This window comes from Lipotes vexillifer, unplaced genomic scaffold (genome assembly GCF_000442215.2).
Source record: "Lipotes vexillifer unplaced genomic scaffold, Lipotes_vexillifer_v1.1 scaffold182, whole genome shotgun sequence".
Classification (NCBI taxonomy): Eukaryota; Metazoa; Chordata; class Mammalia; order Artiodactyla; family Lipotidae; genus Lipotes; species Lipotes vexillifer.
In genome coordinates, this window is record NW_006798798.1 from 1081734 (window position 1) to 1105219 (window position 23486).

General features: G+C 34.7%; 1 protein-coding gene across 1 annotated transcript in view; it reads left to right on the plus strand.

The window, feature by feature from the left end:
* Positions 1-23486, plus strand: part of URI1 (URI1 prefoldin like chaperone) — a 66198-nt gene that overhangs the window by 2452 nt on the left and 40260 nt on the right. Inside the window, exon 2 of the mRNA XM_007470930.1 lies at positions 23123-23157. Within this exon, the coding sequence (XP_007470992.1) occupies positions 23123-23157 (35 nt within the window). The remainder of the gene's footprint in view (positions 1-23122; positions 23158-23486) is intronic.

Sequence of the window (23486 nt, forward strand, 5' to 3'; positions counted from 1 at the left end):
TTTCCCTACCAGGGTTCTGTGAGAGAATTAAATCCTGACGAAAATTATTTGAATGACTGTTTTTCAGTTTTCGCTAGGATGGTAGCTAGCTGGTAGGCTCTAGATGCAGAGGAGAGAAGTGAATTCTTTATATGCAATGGATACCTTAGGTTCAGGGCCTTATTTTCTCTGGGAACCTTAAGAATGGCTGCTAGGTAAAGTGGTTTAAATATTGCTCATCAATTTTTTTCTTTTTAGTTCAGATAAGGCGTGTAACACGTTTTATCTTGGTCCCTCTCTCTGTTTTTTCCTTGTTTATCCTTTGGAGCACTGAATAACAAGGAAAAAAAATTAGTAACCTAAGGAGAAAGACAAAGGAGGGGGGCATGAAAGATCCACAACTTAAGTAAATGACAGCATCTGTAGTAAATGGACAGGATCAAATATTTAAATATTGTTCTCATTTTTGGCATTAATGCTGACATTTTCAAAAAAATATTTTTTGGTTAAAACTTCTGTTTATTTTTTTTCTTTAATCTAGCAAAATGACATGTACAGAAAGGTTCCCTGCAGGTTTGTTTATAATAATGAAAAAGCTAAAAATTCAACATAAGGGGATTGGTATGAGGAGATTTTGTGCAGTCATTAAAAATTGTAGAACACTATGTGGTGTGGTTAGTTATGTTTATATGTATATAAATATTCACACAGTTTATATAGGAAAATGCACCACTACATGTTTTAAAAGCACACAATTTCACTTTTTATTTTACCTAAAAGTGAGTGAATTGAATGGGATTTTTTTTTTTTCCCAAGAAAGGCTATTGATAAAACCTAATTAATTTTAATGAAAGATGGGATGTTGTATCTTTAATTGCTAAATATTTTCTGCTCCTGACAAATGCTCTTGGCTGGTTTGAACACCAGTTAGGCAGGTTTGTTTCTTATTCCAGAGCAGATAGGTACAATTTATTCAGATATCTGTTCCCCAAGTGGTTTCCTTTTCTTTTTTCCTTGGAGATGTTGTTTATTGTTAATTCTCTATCCAAACACACAGGGACAAGAGGGAACTTGGATCATCTTTTTTTCCCCCTCTTTTCTTTTAACTAAATCTGTTTTTGCCAATAGGAGTAAAGTATTTGGTGGAAAAAATGGAATCTACTTAGAAGCCTCTCTGGACTGATCTATGCCGTAAAAGTTAAACCTAGGACTGCAGTGGAGTGTCTTGGGCTGTTCTAGGGAAGTTTCCTCATACTAAGATCTTGTTAAATCTGGTTCTGTCTTTGAATTGCATTATTGAAATACTGGTTTCTTGGCTAAGGTGAAGTTTCTATCTGAGTTTTATATCTCCAGATACTATTATCTTTAACAGAATTATTGAGATTCTGCTATATAGTATAGTGGAAAAAGTGGTATATAGTTTTGTTTTCCTAGGTTTATTTGCAGGATAATGGTAACTTTGGAAAATTCATGAGGATAATGTTATTACTTAGTTTATTATAATTATAACTGAGTGGCTCATTTAATTTGGAATTTTGGAATAGCTTATACTTTCTTGATATAGAACCTGAGGAATTAAATGCATTAAGAGTAAATATTTCAAATTTTTATAAAGTAGAACAGCTAATTTAACTTTGGTTTGCATATTTCTTATGATAAACTGCACATAGTTTAGGAAACTGTCAGTCGTGTACTCCATACCACAGGTATTGTTCTTCTTTCCAAGCCCAGAATCCAAGCATATAATTTTTCAGCAGATGTTTATTGAGTACCTGCTACCTGCCAGATTGTACCTACTTAATGCCTTCCTCTGCTGAAGATGCAGTAGTGAACAAAATAAAGTCTTTGTTTTCACAGGGATCACATTCTAGTGGTAAAGATATGGAATAGGCATGTTTAAAATGACAGATGGTTTGTGATAGGAAAGGAGCTGTACTGGATCATTGTTAAAGATTTTGGTTTTTATTTTTGTGAGGTGAGAAACCATTGGAATGTGTTTTGAGAATCATACTAATCTTAAATGACAAGAATCCATTTGTCATGAATGGAGGAATAATGGGATTGCATAGTATAGAATAAGTTTTTTTGTGTGCCAGGCATTGTGATAGACATTTACAAATTTGATGTTAGAGTCTTCATTAACTCTCTTTAATTTTTCAGGTGAACGGTTTAGGTTGTTTCTAGTTTTTGCCCCAAACTTTCTTATGGAGTATTTGTGTCTTCAATTTTGCTTATAATGCTTGATTTTCAAAGTGCTTATGCCAGTTTACATTCCTATCAGCAGTGGTGAAAGTTCCAGCTATTCCACGTCCTCATCACCACTTGGTACTGTCTGTCCTTTTCATATTTGTTAGCCATTCTAATAATAACTAATGAATGAGGTTGATAACCTTTTCAAGTATTTATTGGCTATTTGCATTTTTTTTTGTAAAATAAAATGCTTTTTCTAAATTGAGTAGTTATAAGTAGTTTATTGAAGAATGTGTATTTATTTGATCTTTCTAATGTAGTTCTTTTATCATTTTTAAGAAAGGCAGAGTCATAAGAATATTTGCTTACAGCCAAAGATATATTTTGTAGCTAAATGGATTTTCAGAACTCATAACTTGTGAGTTATATTTTATTTTAAAACAGTTTGTTTTGGTTGTTGTTAGTGATTATTATCATGCCAGTCATGTGCCATGAGAAGAAACAACTTTGGTTTTAGTCTTATTAGTAGACATTATAATACAGTATTTCAAGGGGAGAAAATCCATATTCATTGTGTTAGGCCTCTCCAGATTGGAGTATAAGACAAGAATAGGTCCAAAACACCGATGGGGAAAGGGAGAAGAAGGTGCACGGGGTCTAAGCTGTGATCATAACTGTTTGATTTTGTTCTCCTAATGTTGTCAGATTGGGTTTTAATATCTTTTAGCTTGTATCATTCTTGCCTTCATCTCCAGATTAGTGAGTCTAGATCTTTTTAGTCTGCCCTAAGGCAGTTTTTCTTTCTTTTTTTTTTTTTTTTTTTAAGTAGCAGCTTTTTATTTTCAAAAATTGTAAAACAACAGAAAAGTGTAAAGAATAGTTTGAGTCATCAATCGTATTTTGTCTCATTTGCCTTTTCTTCCTCTTTCTGTATTTTCTTTTCTTTTTTTCCTCGTATAACCATTTGAAAGTAAATTGCAGATATTGTGTCCTAATACTTAAGCACATATCATTTTGGAGCAAGGTCATTCTTCTACATAATCATATCTTTTTTTTTCACCCAAGAAATGAACATTGACACACAATAATATTATTTAGCATATTCAGATTTCCTCAGTTTTTCTAAAAGTGTTCTTTATAACATTTTTCAATCCAAGATCCAATCACAGGCTGCATTTAGCATCTTATCTCTTTAATTTCCTTTCATCTGAAACAATCTCTCTACATTCTTTTGTCTTTATGAAATTGGTATTTTTGAAGAGTTTACAACAGTTTACTTATAGAATGCCCACGATTTAGAGATGTCTGACGAATGTACTCGTGAAGAAACAAAATTAAATGATCATTTTTGGCAAGAATAATACATAGTTAATAATGACTTCCTATTTTATCACAGCAGGAGACATACAGTGTTACTTTATTCTATTATTGGTGTTGCTGTTACTTGTTTAAGATAGTACCTGCGATATCTCTTCACCTTAGGTACCTGTTCCCTTGTGTAAGGAATAAGAACTTTAAAAGTACTTATTAAATACTTGAAGACATTGTAAATATCCTGTTCCCCAACAGCCCTTTACCATGGATGATCCTTGCCCAAATCAATTATTATATTGGTGTTTGCAAATTAGTGGTTTTCTAACCATCTATGTTTATAGCTGGCATTTTTCTGTAAAGAGGAGCCCTTCCCCCCTTTTAGTATTAGTGTAGACCCTTTTTATTTGTTTTTTAATTCAGTGTGTTATAATTTTTCATTTTTCCTTTTGATGCTCGAATTGTCCTAAATTTGGCCAGTGGGAGCCGCTTCAAGCTGACTCCTGCATCCTTTTGGCATTTCTCATTATCCTTTGGTCATTACCTTTTTTTTTTGGCACAAGATGTCCAGGCTTACCTTGTAGCTTTCTTGTCTTAGTTCTGAAATTGACTATTTCTTCAAAGAGCCCTGGTTCTTTTTAATGAGAAATTCTGAGAAACCTAGATCTGGGCCCAAGTTGTGCTCATTGCCACTGGGATATTATTGCATCAAGGCCCTTTCAGTGGACAGTGCTAAGAAATGTATTAACCTTCAGTATACCAGGAAAAATAGTCATCACCATTTACCATCTAGGTCCAAGGGGTCTTTTTACTTTTATTATTTATTTATTTATTTATTTATTTATTTATTTATTTATTTATTTTGCGGTACGCGGGCCTCTCACTGCTGTGGCCTCTCCCGTTGCGGAGCACAGGCTCCGGACGCGCAGGCTCAGCGGCCATGGCTCATGGCCCCAGCTGCTCTGCGGCATGTGGGATCTTCCTGGACCCGGGCATGAACCCGTGCCCTGCATCGGCAGGCGGACTCTGAACCACTGCGCCACCAGGGAAGCCCCTATTTTAATCAGTTTTAAGTGTACAGTTCAGTGAGATTAATTACATTCACTGTGATGGAACCATCACTTTTACTTGAAGGTTAATGTAGGACGGACTCACAGATGGAGAACTCTTGGCTGTCCTACCATCAGCTCTGCCTTGCTCTATGGTTATCAATTTTCCCCAGATCAAGAGTAGGCAGGTACAAGTAGTGGGCTCACGACGTTTGACCTCAACTGGTTTTTCTAAGTCACTTTGTACATTTTTCAGCAGCGAAACCAAACTGGGTCTTCAGGCTTTATTTCTGTTTCTTGCAGGGGAAGAGCTTTTATACCATTGGACATGTTTTAGTTTTTCCTCAATGAGAATTTTAACCATCTTTTGTATTATTTCTACAATAATTTGTAAAGCTATTTACTTTTAACTGCTTTTTTTAAAAACTTTTTGGGTCAACTTTTTTATATAGCACTTATTTGTCAAAATATAGATACATAATACTGGTAAAAATCTTTTTTGTTTCTAATGAAACAAATTATTGAGACTCTTTTTTAACGGGATGGAGTGAGGGTAACTTGTATCAATTAGCTAAATTAACCAAACTCTTCAGAATATTTAGATTTAAAGAACATAAAAACTACTGGTAGTCAAACTTTTTTTTTTTTTTTTTTTAAGGCACAGAGCTTTCTTCATTAAAATAAAACCTTATTTAAAAACCCAATATGTAAAACAGATGAAAGCTAAGTTACTCTGCATTATTGAGGGAGAAGTTGCGTGTGTGGAGGGGCTGGGAGGGGGATGAGTATCTCTGTTCCTTGCACCCACTTTCAGTAGCCGCCAGGGAAGTGGTCCAAGGAACTAAACTAAACTTAACCAGTGTTTTAGTCCAACTTCTGATTTCACAGATGGGGAACTGAGACCTAGTGCCCAATTCTCCCCTCCCTTGAGCCCCTGGTAATCTCTAATCTACTTTCTTTCTATGTGAATTTGCCAATTCTAGATATTTCCTAGATGTAGAATCATACAATACTTGTCCTTTCGTGACTGGCTTAATGTTTTCAAGGTTCATCTATGTTGTGGCATATATTACAACTTTACTCCTTTTATGGCTGAATAATATTCCATTGTATGCATATACCCCATTTTGTTTATCCATTCAACTGTTGATGAACACATGGATTGTTTCCACTTTCTTACTCTTGGAATAATGTGGCTATGAATGTTGGTGTACGAGTTATCTGTTACAGTCCCTGTTTTCAGTTCTTTGGGATATGTACCCAGGAGTGGAATTGCTGAGTCATAAGGTAATACTGTGTTTAACTTTTTGAGGAACTGCCAGACTGTTTTCCACAGCGTTGGCACAGTTTTACATTCCCACCAGCAATGTATGAGGTTTCCAATTTCTCCACGTCCTTGTCAACACTTTTCTTTTTTTTTTTTTGGAATAGAGCTATCCTAATAGGTGTTAACGTCATTGACCTATTGTGATTTTGATTTGCATTTCTCTAATGAAAATGGATGTTGAGCATCTTTTCATGTGTGTGTTTTTTTGTTTGTTTGTTTTTGTTTTTTGGGCTGTGCTGGGTCTTAGTTGCAGTACGTGGGATCTTTGTGGGGCATGTGGGATCTTTAGTCATGGCATGCATACGGGATCTAGTTCCCTGACGAGGGATCGAACTCCGGACCCCTGCATTGGGAGCACGGAGTCTTACCCACTGGACCACCAGGGAAGTCCCTTTTCATGTGTTTATTGGCCATTTTTGTATTTTCTTTGGCGAAATGTCAATTTAAGTTTGTCTATTTAAGTCCTTTGCCTATTTTTAAATTGGGTCGTCTTTTTGTTGTTGAGTTGTAGTTGTTCTTTATTTATTCTAGGTATTTAAACCGTTTTCAGATGCATGATTTACAAATATTTTCTCCCATACTGTATGCTGTCTTTTCACTTTAATGATAATGTCCTTTGATGCACAAAAGTTTTTAAATTTTTTTTTAATTTTTAATTTTTATTTTATTTTATTTTTTGGCTGCGTTGGGTCTTCATTGCTGTGCGTGGGCTTTCTCTAGTTGTGAGTGGGGGCTACTGTTCGTTGTGGTGCGTGGGCTTCTCATTGTGGTGGCTTCTCTTGTTGTGGAGCACGGGTTCTAGGCGCATGGGCTTCAGTAGTTGTGGTTCACGGGCTCTAGAGTGTAGGCTCAGTAGTTGTGGCGCATGGGCCTAGTTGCTCTGAGGCATGTGGGATCTTCCTGGACCAGGGCTTGAACCTATGTCTCCTGCATTGGCTGGCGGATTCTTAACCACTGTGCCGCCAGGGAAGTCCCAGGTTTGAAAGATGATGCAGTACTTTGGTCAATGCAGTAAGAAAACTGAAGAATGATTTTTACTATTGATAGCATATTCCTTCTAGATGATTCTATGATTCCTCAATTACTTGTTATATAGTTTTCTTTAAGCACAGTTTGGGAAAATTGATGAGTAATCATGAAATCATTATTAGGGTGATGAAACAAGACGCAGGAATTATATAATCAGTAGGATCCTATAATGTGTCTTAGGCTTATGAAAAGGTTCAATGTACTCATATATAATTGCAAGATAGAATGAGTTTTAGCCTTTCTTTTAAGTAAGTAAATTTTCTCTTTATTCTTTGCAGTATCTCAGAGAATAGAAGTCATGAAATATCAGTCCTTGCAAATAGTTAGAACTGTTCAAAAACAAACTAAAAACTAAAATTGGGTTCAGTGGATCCTGATACTTTGCATTCAAATCCATTACCACAAAATTCTTCTTCAACTACCCCCATCTATATTTGAATCTCCCATTTTCTGTAGTGAAACCTTGTTCTCAACAACATCTATATTTATTCGTTTCCTTTATTCCACAGTATACACAAAATAGTTTTAGAATTACTACATTGATACCACTGCCAACAGCAAACCTATGAGTGAAGTTCATGATTTCATTGCAGTTCAATTTGTTCTTGCAGAATTAACCCCCTTGGGGTATGCAGTTAGGTAATGATCTCAAAAGTTACTTGAATTATTTTTTTTTTCCTGTGCAGTTATATTTTGGATTTGATATACAGTTTGTATTGAATTTTAGTGTTTGCTTTTTTATCAGTTTGACTTTGAGTCTGTAAAACATTTGCATTGTTTAAAATCACAACTATATCAAAAGGTATAGTGAGGTAATTCATTCCCGTCCCTGCTCCTACCTACCCCTATCAGTAATCTTTACATTAATTTCTAGTTTATCCTTCCTGTATTTCTTGAAAAAAAAATACTAAAATATATTGTCTTATCCCCCCTCCACCTTCTTATACAAAAGGTAGCATATTATATTTGCCCCTCGATTTTCTCATTAAATGATACATCTGGGATTCTTTGTTTCACAGAGATATTTCTCATCATATTTTGTGGTTGCATAGTACTCAAGTATATTATCAGGTATTCATCTGGTATCTTATTAATGGGCATTTTGATGGTTTTCAGTTTTTTGATAGTACTAATAATGTTGCAGTGAATCACTGTGCGTATGTTTCTCATCTGTGAAGTGACTTCAGGTGAAGTCCTCAAGGTGGTTTAGTGGTCAGAAGGTAAACTGGTTTAGCTTTATAAGCCATATATAATTACCTTTTTGAAGAATTGGTTCTAACTTTCAATTTAGTCTACAGCATTAAATAAAAAGAGGTAAGAGGACTTGATGTTCAAAAACTAGAGACCAGTGTTTTGAGTTCCTTGAATTGGCTGTTTCTTGTGATCTCCACAGCCATTTTCAAGTTATCATTTTTTACTTGGAGGCTGGTCTTGGTGGTTCCACTCTTGCTCCCCTTCTACCTTTTTTCCAGAGCTGTCTCTCTTTTTCTGGCAATGTAAATCGAATTACATAATTTTGTCCCTCTCTCTACTGCTTATAATCCTTTGGTGGCTTCCCATTGTACTTAAGAGTGAAATCCAGGGTCATTAAAATGTGATTTGAGACACTTGTGTTGTTGGGCTCATCTCTTTCTAGGTTCATTTCAGGGTACTCCCTACTTATTTACTCTAAAGATAATGACATGTTTTGGGGGACAGTATCCTAAATGTGTTTGTTTAAAAAAACTTTCTTTCCTCCTTCCTTTCGTTCGTTCATTCGTTTGTTCTAGAAATCCTAATACAGTGTAGCAAACAGTAACCCATTTAATGTATGCATTTGGCCATTATTCCTTATCCTTTGATTTCCTGATTTTATGAGCCGAGTAATATTAAAGTTATTGAAAATGAGTGCTTTTCCCAAAGAACAAAAAGACAAAACTGAGTTACGTGTCAGGCACTGTCCTGGATACTGCGATACACAAGGTTTCTTTTCTGCCCTCAAGGGACTTAAAATTTGTCTGGAAACATGTTAACAGAAAACTTAATGCAGTGGGATAATTGCTGTCTTTCTAATTCTTTGCTTTTCAACCTACTGTAAACTAGGTGCTACTTCTGTCTTTTCATTGAAATTACTCTACCTCAAGTTTTTATTATATTTCACTTGCCAAACTCAGTGGACCATTTCGCAGATCTGGCCTTACTTGGCCTCTGTGCTTTATTTGAAACTTTTATTGTTCCCTGGTAAACTCTTGAAACTCTCTGTACCATAGGAACTTTTGTGACTCTATTTTTTTATGGCTCTATCTTTTTCCGTTCCTACTTAGTCTCCTTAGGGTCTTCATCTAATGCTTAAATGTTGGTGATCCCTGTACTTTACATCACTGACAGTCATCTCTTCTCACTCTGCATGTCCTCAAATACTCCTATATGCACTCTGCTCTCCCAGACCTGTTGCCTGTTGGGCAGCTTCACTTGGATGGCCCACAAAAGCTCAATCTCATTTACTAAAGTTAATTTATTATCTTTGTCCCTAATGTGTATGCTGTACGTACTCATCCTGATTCTGGGCAACATTATTCAAACAAGAGAGTCTTTTCAGCCTCCCTGATCCATCTTTTAATTTACTAGATCTTGTCAATTGTTTGTTTCTTTCTTTTTTTACTTTAATTTTTATTTAATTTTATTTTTTGGCGGCGCTGTGTGGCTTGCAGGATCTTAGTTCCCCAAGCATTGAACCCGGGCCACCACAGTGATAGTGCTGAGTCCTAACCACTGGACCACCAGGGAATTCCCTGTCAATCCTTTCTATGTAATCCATACCTTGTATCTTAAGGCACCAATAGCTTGTCTTAATTAGGCTCTTACTCAAAAAATAATATTTCAGATTTTTCAGTTAAATGTTACTATGTTTTTTGATATTGTCAGTCTTTAATTGTTAACATTCTGATGTTACCTGATTGTGTTTTTATTTTTACAGTTCTAATCTGTGAACATGTTATATCTCTATTTAGAGTCTTTAAATTTTCTCATCTGTCACTTAGTTGGAGTTTGCCTACTCATTTTACCACGTTTTCCACTTGCCACATATTTTTTTATTCCTTTGTTTCTCTTCCTTTTGTGTTAGTAAAATATTTGTATTCTGTTTTAAACTCTCAGCTTTCTAGTTGTATGGTTTTTATTTTCTTTTTAGTTATTATCCTAGAGACCTACAATATCTCTTTTTTTATTACAGTCTACCTTAAATTAGTAGGAAATTATTCATAAATCTGAAATTTTGCCGCTTAGGAAATTATTCAGATAATCTTTTGATGTCTTAATTTCATGAATTTGTGCTATTGTCATATGTTTTACTTCTACAATTTTTTTTTTTTTTTTTTTTGTGGTATGCGGGCCTCTCACCGCCGAGGCCTCTCCTGTTGCGGAGCACAGGCTCTGGACACGCAGGCTCAGTGGCCATGGCTCACGTGCCCAGCCGCTCCGCAGCATGTGGGATCTTCCCGGACCGGGGCATGAACCCATGTCCCCTGCATTGGCAGGCAGACCCTCAACCACTGTACCACCAGGGAAGCCCTCCCTGAAAAATTTTTATATATTTCCTCTTCTGTCTGCTTTTGGACTTTTCATCTTTGGTTTTTAGGCATTTGAGTATGATGTGTCTAGACTTGGTTTTCCTTGTATTTAGCCTGCTTTGAACATGTAGTTTATTAAATCTGTAATTTGATGACTTGTCAGTTTAGAAAATTCTTATCTAATCTGCAGATGCTGGTTTTATGTCATTGTCTTCTCTACTTTTGGTACTCTGGATACACATATTAGATATTTTCATTGTCTCATATATCTTACTCTCTTTTCTGTATTTTCGTGCTGCCTCTTGATCTGTATGCCATTTTGGATACCTTCTTCTGACCTGTATTCCTGTTAACTAATTCTGTTCTAACGTATCTAATCTATTGGTAAAATCCTTTTACTAAATGCTTAATCTCAGCTACAGTATTTATTCCAAGAATTTATGTTTTGATATTTCTTTAATGAATTCTAGGCCTGTTTTGACATCTTCAGTCTTCCCTCTGTTTTCATGAATATATTAATCATAAAAGTATGTGTTATAACTGCAGTATGTAAATTAAATGGAGCTCTGTTTCTGTTTATTTTTTTCTCTTGATTTCTCATCAGCTGCTCCTGTTGTCATAGACTTCCTTGTAATTTTTGATTGGATGCCAGACATTGTAGTGAAAAATTATAGACTCTTGATGATGTTACCTTCCTTCAAAGAGAGGTAAATTTTCTTTAAGCAGCCAGAGTACTAGTGGATCAACACAACTCAGTTGAGAGTTGGTTTTGGATTTTGTTAGGGCTGGTCTGTTTCAGTTTTGCTCTTATTCCTAGCATGTAGCCTTTACTTCTAAGGCATAGCTCTAATTCCATATGGAGTATGTCTTTTTCATAGATCATGTGGTCATGTATTTGTAGTTTTGTTTCTCTTCTGTTCTGTTGCATTGGATTATTTGCCTGTAGTTGCACCAGTACCACACTCTCTTACTAGGTCTTGATATAGTAAAATCCCTCTAGCTTTGTTGTTCTTGAAGATTACTTTTTACTGTTCTTGACCTTCTGCTTTTTCATGAATATTTTAAAACTCAGCTCTGCAGTACTCACAAAATAACTTCTAGGGTTTTGTTTGTAGTGCATTGAATCTAAAGATCAATTTGGGGAGCATTGACATGTTTAAACCAATCCATGAACATGGTATATCTTTTTATTTAGTTCCTCTGTAACGTCCTTCAGTAGTTTAAGTATATAAATCTTGCATGTATTTTACATTCATCTCTAGATATTTGTTATTTTTTATTGCATTTTGTAATTTGCTGTTCATCTTTTGCTAGTATATAGACATATACTTGATTTTTGTATACTGACTGTTAAATTTACTTGAATTCCATAATTGTTTATCTGTATATTTTGATAGTATGTGTATAGATATAATCAGACATGTTGTCTGAATAATAGCAGTTGTCTTCTTTCCAGGTTGTTAGGCTTTAGTTTTATTTATTTGCCTTATTGAATGAAATAGGACCTTTAGTATAGTGTTGAATAAAAGTAGTGATAGTAGGCTTCCTTATCTAGTTCTGCGTATGAGGGGAACAGCTTTAAATATTTCACTGTTACAAATGATGTTTGCTGTAGACTTTTGGTAGATACTCTGAAAATAAGAAATGTTCTCCTATTCCTAGTCTGCTAGTTTTAACATGAATGGATATTGAATTTTATCAAATGCTTTTTCTGTGTTTTTTAAGATGTTAATGAGGTGAATTACTTTGATTTTTAAAAATACTGAAACACTATTACATTCTTGGAGAAAGCTCCCTTGCTTATGTTGGTGTTTATCTTTTTATATATTGCCAGATTAAATTTCATGTTGTTTTGTTAAGGTATTTTGTTTCTGTGTCTATGAAGGATATTGGTCTGTAATTTTCTTTACTTGTAATGTCCACGTTAGGTTTTGGTTCCAGGGCATGCTGACCTCATAAAACAACTATCATTTTTGTGTATTTTATAAAAAACTTTGTATGTTATTGGTATTGTTTCTAACTTAAATATTTGGAATAATTTTCCAGTGAGGCTGTCTAGGCCTTGTATTTTCCTTGTATGGATATTTTTTTTTCTTTTTTTTTCTTTTTTGCGGTACGTGGGCCTCTCCCTGTTGTGGCCTCTCCCGCTGTGGAGCACAGGCTCTGGACGCGCAGGCTCAGCGGCCATGGCTCACGGGCCCAGCCGCTCCGCGGCATGTGGGATCTTCCCGGACCGGGGCACGAACCCGTGTCCCCTGTATCGGCAGGTGGACTCTCAGCCACTGCGCCACCAGGGAGGCCCCTTTGTATGGATATTTTAAAATTTGGAAATATCTGTAGTTTTGGTAGTGATGTCCTTTTTTTAAAATTCCTGTTATTTGCAATTTGTATCGTCTTTTCTTCTTGATTTGTCTTCTTAGGGGTTTATCAGTCTTAATCAGTCTTTTTAAAGGACCAGTTTTAGACTATTGATTTTCCTTTTGTAAGTTGCTTTCTTATGTAAGTTGCTTTCTGCTTTTATGTTTTTCTTCCTTTTAATAATTTCCCACTGGCTGTAATTTTTTCTAGCTTCTTGAGATAAAAGCTCCTAGAGATGCAAAAGTCATTGATTTTTACTATTCTTTCTTTAGAATATATATTCTTTGAGTTTTAAAATTTTCTCTGATAATTACCTTAGGTACCGCACACATTATGTATGTTATTTTCATTATTAGTTAGTTAAAATATTTTCTAGTTTTTATTGAGATCTGTTTATTGACCCAGAAGTTTCTTAGAAACATGTTCCTTAATTTCCAAACACTGAGTAGGTAGGTACTTAGAATCTCCACTATGGTTGTAGATTTATCTTTTTCTCTATTTTTTCAACCTTTGCTTATGCATTTGAAATTATGCTATTTGGTGCATGCAAATTTAGGACTCTAATAAATTCCTGGTCAGTGGGCATTTTTATCAGTCTGAAATATTTTTATCTCTAGTGATATTTCTTGCCTTGAGGTATCCTTTGTTGAATATTTGTATGGCTGCATCAGCATATTTTGCTTTGGCTTGTTTCCATGATATATCTTTTCATCTTTTCAATTTCTTGTGTACAAAGTGTGTTTCTTATAACATCATATATTTGTGGTTTTAAACACAACTGGACATCTTTTCCAGTCTGGAAATCTTTTTCTTTTGTCTAGGATATTTAGTCAATTTCTGTATAATAGAATTACTGATATATTTAGTTTCATTTTTATCACCTTTCTACTTGACTTTTTATTCTAAAAATTGTAGTAGAATATGCTTCACAAAATTTGTCATTTAAATCATTTTAAGTATACATTTCAGTGGCATTGTGGTGCACATTGTGGTGCAACCATCACCACTATCCAGCTCCAGAACTTGCAAAACTGACACTATCTATTAAACAATAACTCCCCATTCTCTCTTCCCCTATCCCCTGGTAACTACCATTATCTGTCTCTATGAATTTGATTACTTGAGTATCTCATATAAGTGGAATCATACAGTGTTTGTCCATTTGTACTGGCTTATTTCACTTAACATAATGTCTTCAGGGTTGATCCATATTACAGCATATATCAGAATTTCTTTTAAAGGCTGAATAATATTCCATTGTATGTATATTGGACATTTTGTTATTCATTCATCCATCAGTAGACATGAGTTGGTTTCATTTTTTGGCTATTGTGAATAATGCTGCTGTGAACATGAGCGTACGAATATCTGTTTGAGTCCTTGCTTTCAATTCCCTTGGGTATATACCCAGAAGTGGAATTGCTGGATTATATGGTAATTCTGTGTTTCATTTTTGAGGAACCACCATACTGTTTTCCACAGTGGCTGCTCCATTTTACATTCCCACCAACAGTACACAGAAGTTCTAGGGTTCCAATTTTTCCACATCCTGGCCAACGTATCTTATTTTCTTTCTTTTTTTAATAGCTATCCTAATGGGTGTGAAGTGGTTTCTCATTGTCTGTTTGACCCACTTTTATGTTCTTTTTTCTCTCTGCTTATTTGGGCACATTCCTTTGATTTAATCAGACACATCCTCTTGTATTTTCTCCCCTCTGTTAACTAGTTCCAACATACTTTCTTTTTCACCGTGGTACCTTAGTACTCTATTTTATGTATATGTTACCACTAAATATACTGTATACTTTTACTAAGCTTTTTTCATTATCCTTTTTTATTGGGGAAATTTTTCCTAGAGATTGCAACATGCATTCATTCATCCCACTTCTTGCATTGTTGCTTCTGTGCATTTTAATTCTGTGTTTTAAACACTGCAATACAGTATTTAATTGTTCTATGTGATCAATACTGATTTATCTGTACCTTTTAAAAAATTACCTGTACAGTTGCTCTTTAGTTCTTTCTGCTTTTCTATTGCTCCAAATCTTGCAGTAGTTCTTTTTTCCTTTCAGCTTTATTGAGACATAATTAACATATATTGTTGTGTAAGTTTCAGGTATACAGTGTGTTGTTTTGATGCATTTATATATTGCACAGTGATTACCACCTTAGCTTGTTAGCTAACACCTCTGTCACATCACATAATTACCTGTAGTATTTCTTCCAGTGAAAATCTGCTGGTGCAGAATTCTGTTTCTGTGTGAAAATGTTTTTATTTTTCCTTCATGTTGGAGGATCTATTTGCTCTGTACATAATTATAGATTTTCAGGTATTTTTTTCCAACATTTGAAGAATTTATCCTATTTTCCAGTTTGTGTCATTTTTTTTGTTAAAGTTAGCTCGAGCTCTGACTCTTCTTGTTGCTTCTTTGAAGGTACTGTATCTCTTCCCTGCTCTTTCTCTCTCATGCCGGTTATAACATTTTTTCTTCGGTTTTCATCAGTATAACTATGTTGTGCCTTCATATAATTTAAATAAAAATGTCTCTTGCTTGAGATTCTTAGAGCTTCTCAAATCTGTTGGTTAATACCTTTCTCTCATTTTTAGGAAATCATGTCAAGATCTGTTCAGATACCACTTCTACCACATTCTCTCTTCCCTCTCTTTGTGGATCTTCAGTTATATGGTGTTGAAAATGTCTCTTACTGGTCTTTTCCGTATTTTCAATGTTTTCTTTTTAAATCTCTGGGCTTTATTTATGGTATTTTTTATCAATGTGTCATCCAGTTCAAAATTCTGACTTTTGTGTTTAATCTCCTGTTAACACTGTTTATTGAGCTCATTTTAGAAATTTCAGTTAAAGTTTATCCTTTTGATTCTTGTATAGATAATCTGTAGTGAAATATGCCATCTTTTCATGTATTTCTTCTATTTTCTTGAACATATTAATAATTATATTTCAGTGTTTTAGTTTATTAACTCCAGTATGTAGATTGCATATTTATTTGGTTTTGTTTTGTGTTGTTTTTCTTCTTTTCTTCTTGATGTTTGTTAGTATGGCCCTATTTCTTGGTAACTTGGTTAGTTTTAGTTAAATGTTGGAAATGTAAATACTCCCGAAGTATTTACAATTAAATATTAATATTTTAGTATCTTTAAAATTGTAGATACTCCTGAAGATGATATCTTTCTCTGGAGAAGTTTCACCCTTTCTTCTGCTAGGTTGATAAAGTAGGAGTTGGATACCTTAATCCAGGCAGGTACTGAATGAAGTGCAGGTTGGGTTTTGTTTTAGTAAGGTATCAGACACCTTTGATTCCTTCTTGGCTTTCATCTGAAAACCTAGTTTGTTCACCACATTTCTTTTCTTAAAGGCTTCTGAAGTTTTGTTTCATCAGTTCCCTGAGCTCTGCTTTTCACACTTTCAGTTTAGCTTTTTGGCCTTTTCAGCTTCAGAATTTGGCACATCACAAGAAGAAAACAACCATATGCTTAAGACCGCTCATGTCTCTGATTTTGTTATTACAGCCTTCTCAAGACTACTTTAAATTTCTGCTCAGGAAAAACGTAGTTCTCAGCCTCTTCCCTGTGCCTAGAGTTGTCCAAGAAAAAAGCATCAACTCACTTCTCCACAGTTATCTCCTGAATTTTAGTCCCTCTTGTTCGCATTGCTTTGGCAATTCTTAGATGCCTTTTAAGAGATGATTTTATATTCATCTGGCTTTCCTAGTTTTCAGAGAGATTATTGGTTTGTTATCAGCTTTTTCTCCCTACTTGGAGGTAGAAGTCTGGAATGAGTTAAGCTACATAGCTACTTGCAGTGATTTAGTATTAATTTTGCTATAGTCTCACTGATAGTTGGCAGTGTTACTTTAAAATAAAAATTTATTCCTGTAATTGGTGCAGGGTGGCATTTCAATTTGTTTTGTCACTTGTAAGGATATCTTTTCCCCATCATTCTACTGTTATCTTTAATGAATTATTTGTTTTCTTTGAGATCCTCGCAGGCATATTCTCATTTCTACGTAGCAAGTTTACTTACGAAGTTTTCTTAATCAGTTGCAAACCACAGAAATGAAAGCTTGGAAAGTATTTACTATAAGAAGTCAGGTGGAACTAGGGTAGAGTTATTTTATTTGTGCGTGTGTGTTTTGTTCTCTTGTACATTTATGTTGTTACTTTGTAGACCAACTTTGTTAGATTTAGCTTGTGCAAATCCCTTTGTGGTCACCTTTTTGGGTCCAGTATCTGTAATCACCTCAGTCTGTCTCTGGGCCCAGGGTAAACTTGATTGGCCCAATTAGTGTGGATCCTCTGCATTCACACTGGTTGTAGATGGAGAAATGGGGTCCTCTGCCTATTGTAGATGAGAGGAGGGTGGGGTTTTAGGGAGTAAGGTGTGGGAATGGAGAGGAAATGATTGATATCTCTAGTGAAACAATAGGCAGGCAAGCTACAATTCAGGCAGTATGTCACATTCAGAAATACAGGTCACAGTCTCCTGTCTGCAATTCAAAAGTCTTAAAAAACTGAAAACAAAGTTATTTCTAAGTTTTTTGTCATATTCATTTGTCAATGGAACTGATTTGAGTGAGGCATTTTATTCCACTTTGAACATTCATATATTTCCTTGCAAGTGTTCTGTAAAGTATGATTCGTGTAATGTATTACCTTATACTAAATTACAAAAATTTCTAAATTGAGAAACATTTTTTCCTGAGGTTTTTGGCTAAGTGATTGTAGACCTATACTTCTTTAAAAGGACTTGTTGCACACTTACTGTATGGCAGGTGAGTACATTGGTGAATAAAGTAGATCTGGCCCATATCTCATTGCTCTTTCATCCAGTACAATTAGAGTTTCCTAGATATCTAATTCAAATAATACCAGAAACAGAACCCTCCAAACATGTCAGTGGCTTCATTCCTAGAAATATCGCTGGATGTAATATATGTTGTCAGTCTTCACTACTTCCAATGTGATAATGGAAAAGAATGTGAAAAAGAATGTCTGTATATGTATAGCTGAATCACTTTGCTGTACAGCAGTAATTAACACAACAGTGTAAATTAACTATACTTCAATAAAATTTAAAAAAATTTTCCAGTGTAAGAAAACTGTATATTTATTAGAATACTTGGTATTATGAATAATAAATAATTGAAAAGAGCCCTAACTTGTAGGTAACACTAAACAAGGGAATGAGAAGTACAATACCAAAGCATGTTAGACGTGGTTCCAATATTTGTGTAAAAAGAAAGACTGTGTTTGACTATGAGAAATGCATTAGAAGCCTGGGTAGGAGAAAACAGGGCTAAATCTAAAAGTAAGGATTAAGATGATAATTTTGATTCCATCCAAGCTACATATTGGGAAAAAAACATTTAAGTGTTTTAACAGTGGCTTATAATTGGACTTAACTTTTGGTAGTAGAAGGCCCACCTTTGTTATTTTCACTTTTCAGCATATTTAAAAAGTAAATTTGTTTTTATACAGAAACACTCAGTTTATTGTAGTTTATTACTGCTTATTGCTATTTATGTTTTAGGAACCTGTAGTCATTTCCTCCTTTCTTTGCAGAGAGGCTTATTTAAAAGACCTGTAATGTTTTACTAATTTTGTTGAAGTGTACTTCTTATATATTTTGGTAATGACATTTATACATCTATTTGATTAATTGACAGTATGTCCTTTAAGAAATTATTTTCAACCATTTAAGATAATAATGCATGTCCAGTATCTATTGGTTTTAGCCACCACTGATAATTTTTTCCTTTTTGACTCAGCAGCTTTAAAATTATATGATCTGTTTTGAAGACATAATCTAGCAAGAGAAGCAAACCAGGTAAATGTAGACAGCTCTGATTAGTACAATCCTCAGATTGTTACTTCATACATTAACCTGTACAGGGATAATTTGAAGTTGCAATACAGTGAGAAAAGTTTTAGAAGTAAAGTGAAGCATTTTTGAGAGAAGTACATGCACACTTACCCTTTTAGGCTTTCTATTCTAGTCTAGTTTTAATGTGGCACTGTTCTTACCCTGGAAAACTCCTAGGTTGATGCCCCCTTGTGGTCTGTTACCGGAACAAATAGCACAAATGGAAATAAGTAATGGAGGTCTTAATACGTGTTAAGTCATTCATTCCTTTCTTTATAATAATTTTTTTAAAGTGGCTTCTGAGGAAAAACAGCAAAGGAAAATTATTCCCGTATTCTATATAGTTTATTGGTTTTAAAACTTACCAAGTATTTTTGTAACTGAATGCACATGTATGTTAGCTGGACACAGACCTAAAGAAAAACACGTTGTTGGGTAGACTATCATTGTTATCCTGGGCATCTAACTCGACTAGTTAAAAGTGCCTTAAAAATTTGATAAGATGTGATGGTAATTATAAGGCTATCCCACTACCCTCCCCCCCCAACACACACACACACACACACACACACACACACACGCACGCACGTAAATGGGGTTTGGGAAAACTTGTTGTTTATACTTTGCTTGACCTGAGAGGGCCAGGAGTTGTATGAGGCATTGGAAGGAATAAAGATTTTTGTTAGTGTATTGGTCAGTTTAAGCTTATTTGCTTTTCCTGACATTATTGGCAAGGTCTCGTTAGTGTGTGAGTGTGGATTCGTGGAGGAAGTGGAGAAGTAGCAGCATCAGTCAGTGTTTTAAGAAAGACTGCAGATATAAACAGCTGCTTTTCCTTTTACCCGGTAAGATTCATGATGGTTGAAAGCAGTCTAATACAGTGAGTATGGGCTTTGAGATTAGATAGACCTGCTTTTTTTTAAAAAATTTTTTGTAGTATGCGGGCCTCTCACTGTCATGGCCTCTCCCGTTGTGGAGCACAGGCTCCGGACGGGCAGGCCCAGTGGCCATGGCTCACGGGCCCAGCCGCTCCGCGTGGGATCATCCCGGACCAGGGCATGAACCCGTGTCCCCTGCATCGGCAGGGGGACTCCCAACCACTGCGCCACCAGGGAAGCCCTAGACCTGGTTTTAAAACTGATTTTATCTCTTATCAGTTCTTGGGCAGTTATATAATATTGGGGAAGTTACTCCATCTCTGAACATAGGTTTCTTCTCTTTAAGAAGAGGTTAAGACCCACCTTATTGAACTGTTTCATCATATGAAGTCTTGGCATTTACCACTGTTATTATTACTTCTTAGGGAAAGGGCAATTTTGAGTTATAAAGAAAGAGTACCATAGGATTTTGACTCTTAGGCCATAGGTAAAGACCCCTAATGGTAGAATGAATGTGTCTTTTAAGTGGTAAATCAGTTCATAGTCATTTTTCTTTAGTGCAGACTTAGTGTTGTGCTACTGCAGAAGTACATATTTTACTTATAAATTTTTGGCTATAAGTGTGATTATATTAAATAATTTACTAGGTCAATTATTTTAATACTTGAAGTCTACTAACCATTTATTTTTAATTTATTGATTATTATTTTTTTTTTTGCGGTACGCGGGCCTCTCACTGTTGAGGCCTCTCCCGTTGCGGAGCACAGGCTCCAGACGCACAGGCTCAGCGGCCATGGCTCACGGGCCCAGCTGCTCCGCGGCATGTGGGATCTTCCCGGACTGGGGCACGAACCCGCATCCCCTGCATCAGCAGGCAGACTCTCAACCACTGCGCCACCAGGGAAGCCCCTAACCATTTATTTTTATAAAAATGATTCAATAAGTTTTTTTGCTTTAGGAGTAATAGTTGCATGTTTTGGCAGATTAACTTTAAAAAATAAACTAGTATTGTTCCTCGATTGCCATCTTATTTTATAAAAGCTTGTGTGAAGGACAACAAAGTAATGAAATGTTTTTTATTGTTTTGCTTTGTTTTTCAAAAGTTGCTTTTAGAAACAGGTTCACTATCTTAGTCACTTTATTTAATGATAATTAAATCTGAGTCCATTTCAGAAGAAATAAGGTTATTTGGAGTTATTTAACTTAACAGAAAAAAAAGATTTTAAAACCCAGATAAGTTCAACTTTGAATCAAAAGATTTTCTCCTTTCCACAAATTTCCTTGGCAGCTAAGCTGTAAAACTTTACTAATTTTTTTCTTTTTGAATAATTTGCTATAAAAAAGAAAACTAGAAAGATATCTCAGAATACAAATACAGCTGCTTGGTTTCAAATGTTTGTTGGAATTAGGTGGACTATAAATCATGTAAACAAAGATTTAACTGTAGACATACCATCAGAAGGCTACTGTATGTATTCATACCTGCCTCTTTCATGTTTTCCTTTATTTCTTGGGTTCTCAAAATATCTAGCCTACATTTGGATAATGTCTAACTGAAGACTCTTGTTCCAAACCCTGGATGAAACTAATAAAGACTTTAATGAAGGCAGTATTTTGGTGGTGAAAATTTCTCTTGTAAATTATGAAATGGATTTTTGGTTTTTTATCCATGAATATCTTGGGGACACTTATTTTAGGAAAGAAAAGGGATGGGGGAAAGATAGCTACAGCAAAATGGAGAGTTAAATAGTGAAGGGTGATAGCAAGAATACATGTCATTCTACCAGGAACTTGTTTTTTAAACATAAAAAGCATATGTGCCAAATTTACATATTTACTAATTAAAAAGGCTTCCTGGAAACATTAAGTAGACTTATCTTCTATAACCTTTAACATTATCACTAATGGATATTGCATAGAAAATTTCATCGAAGGTCCTTTAAATAATGTAAATGATTATGAATATGTAACTAGTTAATATGCAGCTACGAAAGGATTATCATGTAGAGGTTAATGAACATTCTGCTCTTATGGTTTGCAGGGCTTTTCTTTTTGTGCTTTTGGCTCACTTCATGCTTGGAAACACATGCATTGGGATTGGAAAGCATCCTGACTGTTTTTGGGTCTCATCTTTTAATAGCGTTGTTAAATAGAAACTTTATAAAAAGGATTTCATGAAGATTTTTTTTCTTTTCAATTTACATTTAATTCTGTTTGTCTATTTTATAATTACTGCTGAATCAGAAACAGTGAAATGGATTGATGTAGTTTTAGTCTGGCTCTTCCAGATGTAAAGTCAGTACTCTATTGTACATTATCACTGTTATTAAGTGTTGCTGTGTGATTGATACTTACTGAGAGATCTTTATTCTAAAACCGACTTTTTATGCTGAGTTAATGTGTAGTATGGTTGGGTATCTGATTACAGCATGCATTTTGGTACAGAATTGCTGCCGTAGTATTTGTTTAAAATGTCCTAAAGGAAGACATTTACTTCAGGAATTAAATGTTATAAAATAGAGGAATTTAGTGACAGGCCAAAAAAAAAAAGACTTGTGATTTTTGGGTGAAACATGGAGCTTATATAAGATACAATATTGGTATTTAGAACAGTGAACAAGAGCAGTGTTTCAAACCATGTTACTGCTGTGTCTTTCATGTGACATTATATTAAGCATATTGGTTTTTATCCCTTAGTTTCTCTGTCTCTAAAATGGTGCTACAGTATTTGAGATTACTGTTTAAAAATTTTTATTAATGGGCAGTTTAAAAACATGATTAGTAATCTTTGAAAACAGTGCTGTTTTTTTCTTTTTAAATTGCCATTCACGTGTTCTTTTTTTCCTTACTGGTTAGTATTAATTTGTTTTCTGAGCATTTTAAGAATCTTTTGAAATATCTCCAAGGAAAACAAATAGCTTTTATGTATAATTTCATTGTTTAAGTATTACAAGCGTAGCTTAAGCTGGGTATGAAGTGCTTAAAATTTTATCATAATTCACTGGGAGGACAAATTGGCTGTTCAGAGCATCTCTTTATCCCAAGTATTTCTTCTTGAAATGTAGTAGAAAAATATCACTGTACTCATTTTCAGTGCATCAGAATAAAAATTACAGGTGAAAACATTTGGAGATATACTGACAAAATAAAGTACTTTCACTACTGTCTTTTTTTTAACTGATGAAATGTGGATGTTACATTGGTTTCTTGTTATTTATAACATTTGTGTATTCTACAAAATATGTAACATTGAAAACAGGCCTGCAGATTGTACAAAATACTAGTTATCTTATATCATATGTCACCTAATAGTTATGAAGCGGGTTTTATACCAAAGTATGAATCGGAAAGCTGTAATTTGTTCTGCAGTTATCAGCCTGCGTTAGTGGGGTATGATAAAGTGTGCTGCTTAAAAACTAACATTCACATCTCTGTGCATTTGACAAATAAAAATGTATATTGAGGTGCTTTTAAATCTGTAAAGCCACTGTTGTAGTTTTCTGATAGAATGATTTTGTAGCTTTGTGCATAGCCCTGTTTTTTCATGAGTAGTTATCTGTTTTCATGACAGGTGGTCACTAACTGCCAAGAGAAAATCCAGCATTGGTGAGTGAAAGATGGTTTTATTACATTTCTGAAATACTAATGAGGTCATCTATTTGTATTTAAGTAAAGCATACACATTTTTTGTGTCCCATAATTGAATTCTTCTAGTAATCTCCATTTTGAATCCTTCTGATATAAATTTATATTGTCTTTCATCATTTACTGAATTACACGTTCCCTGATTTCCTGAAGTTGTGTCACCATTTGTGTTTATTCTAATTGCTTTCTTTTTTCCTTTTTTTTCTTGTCTTTTTTTTTTTTTTTTTTAAAGTTAGAATAGTGTTACTATCATTATGAAGTGGAGACAGAGGAATTTTTGAACCCAATTA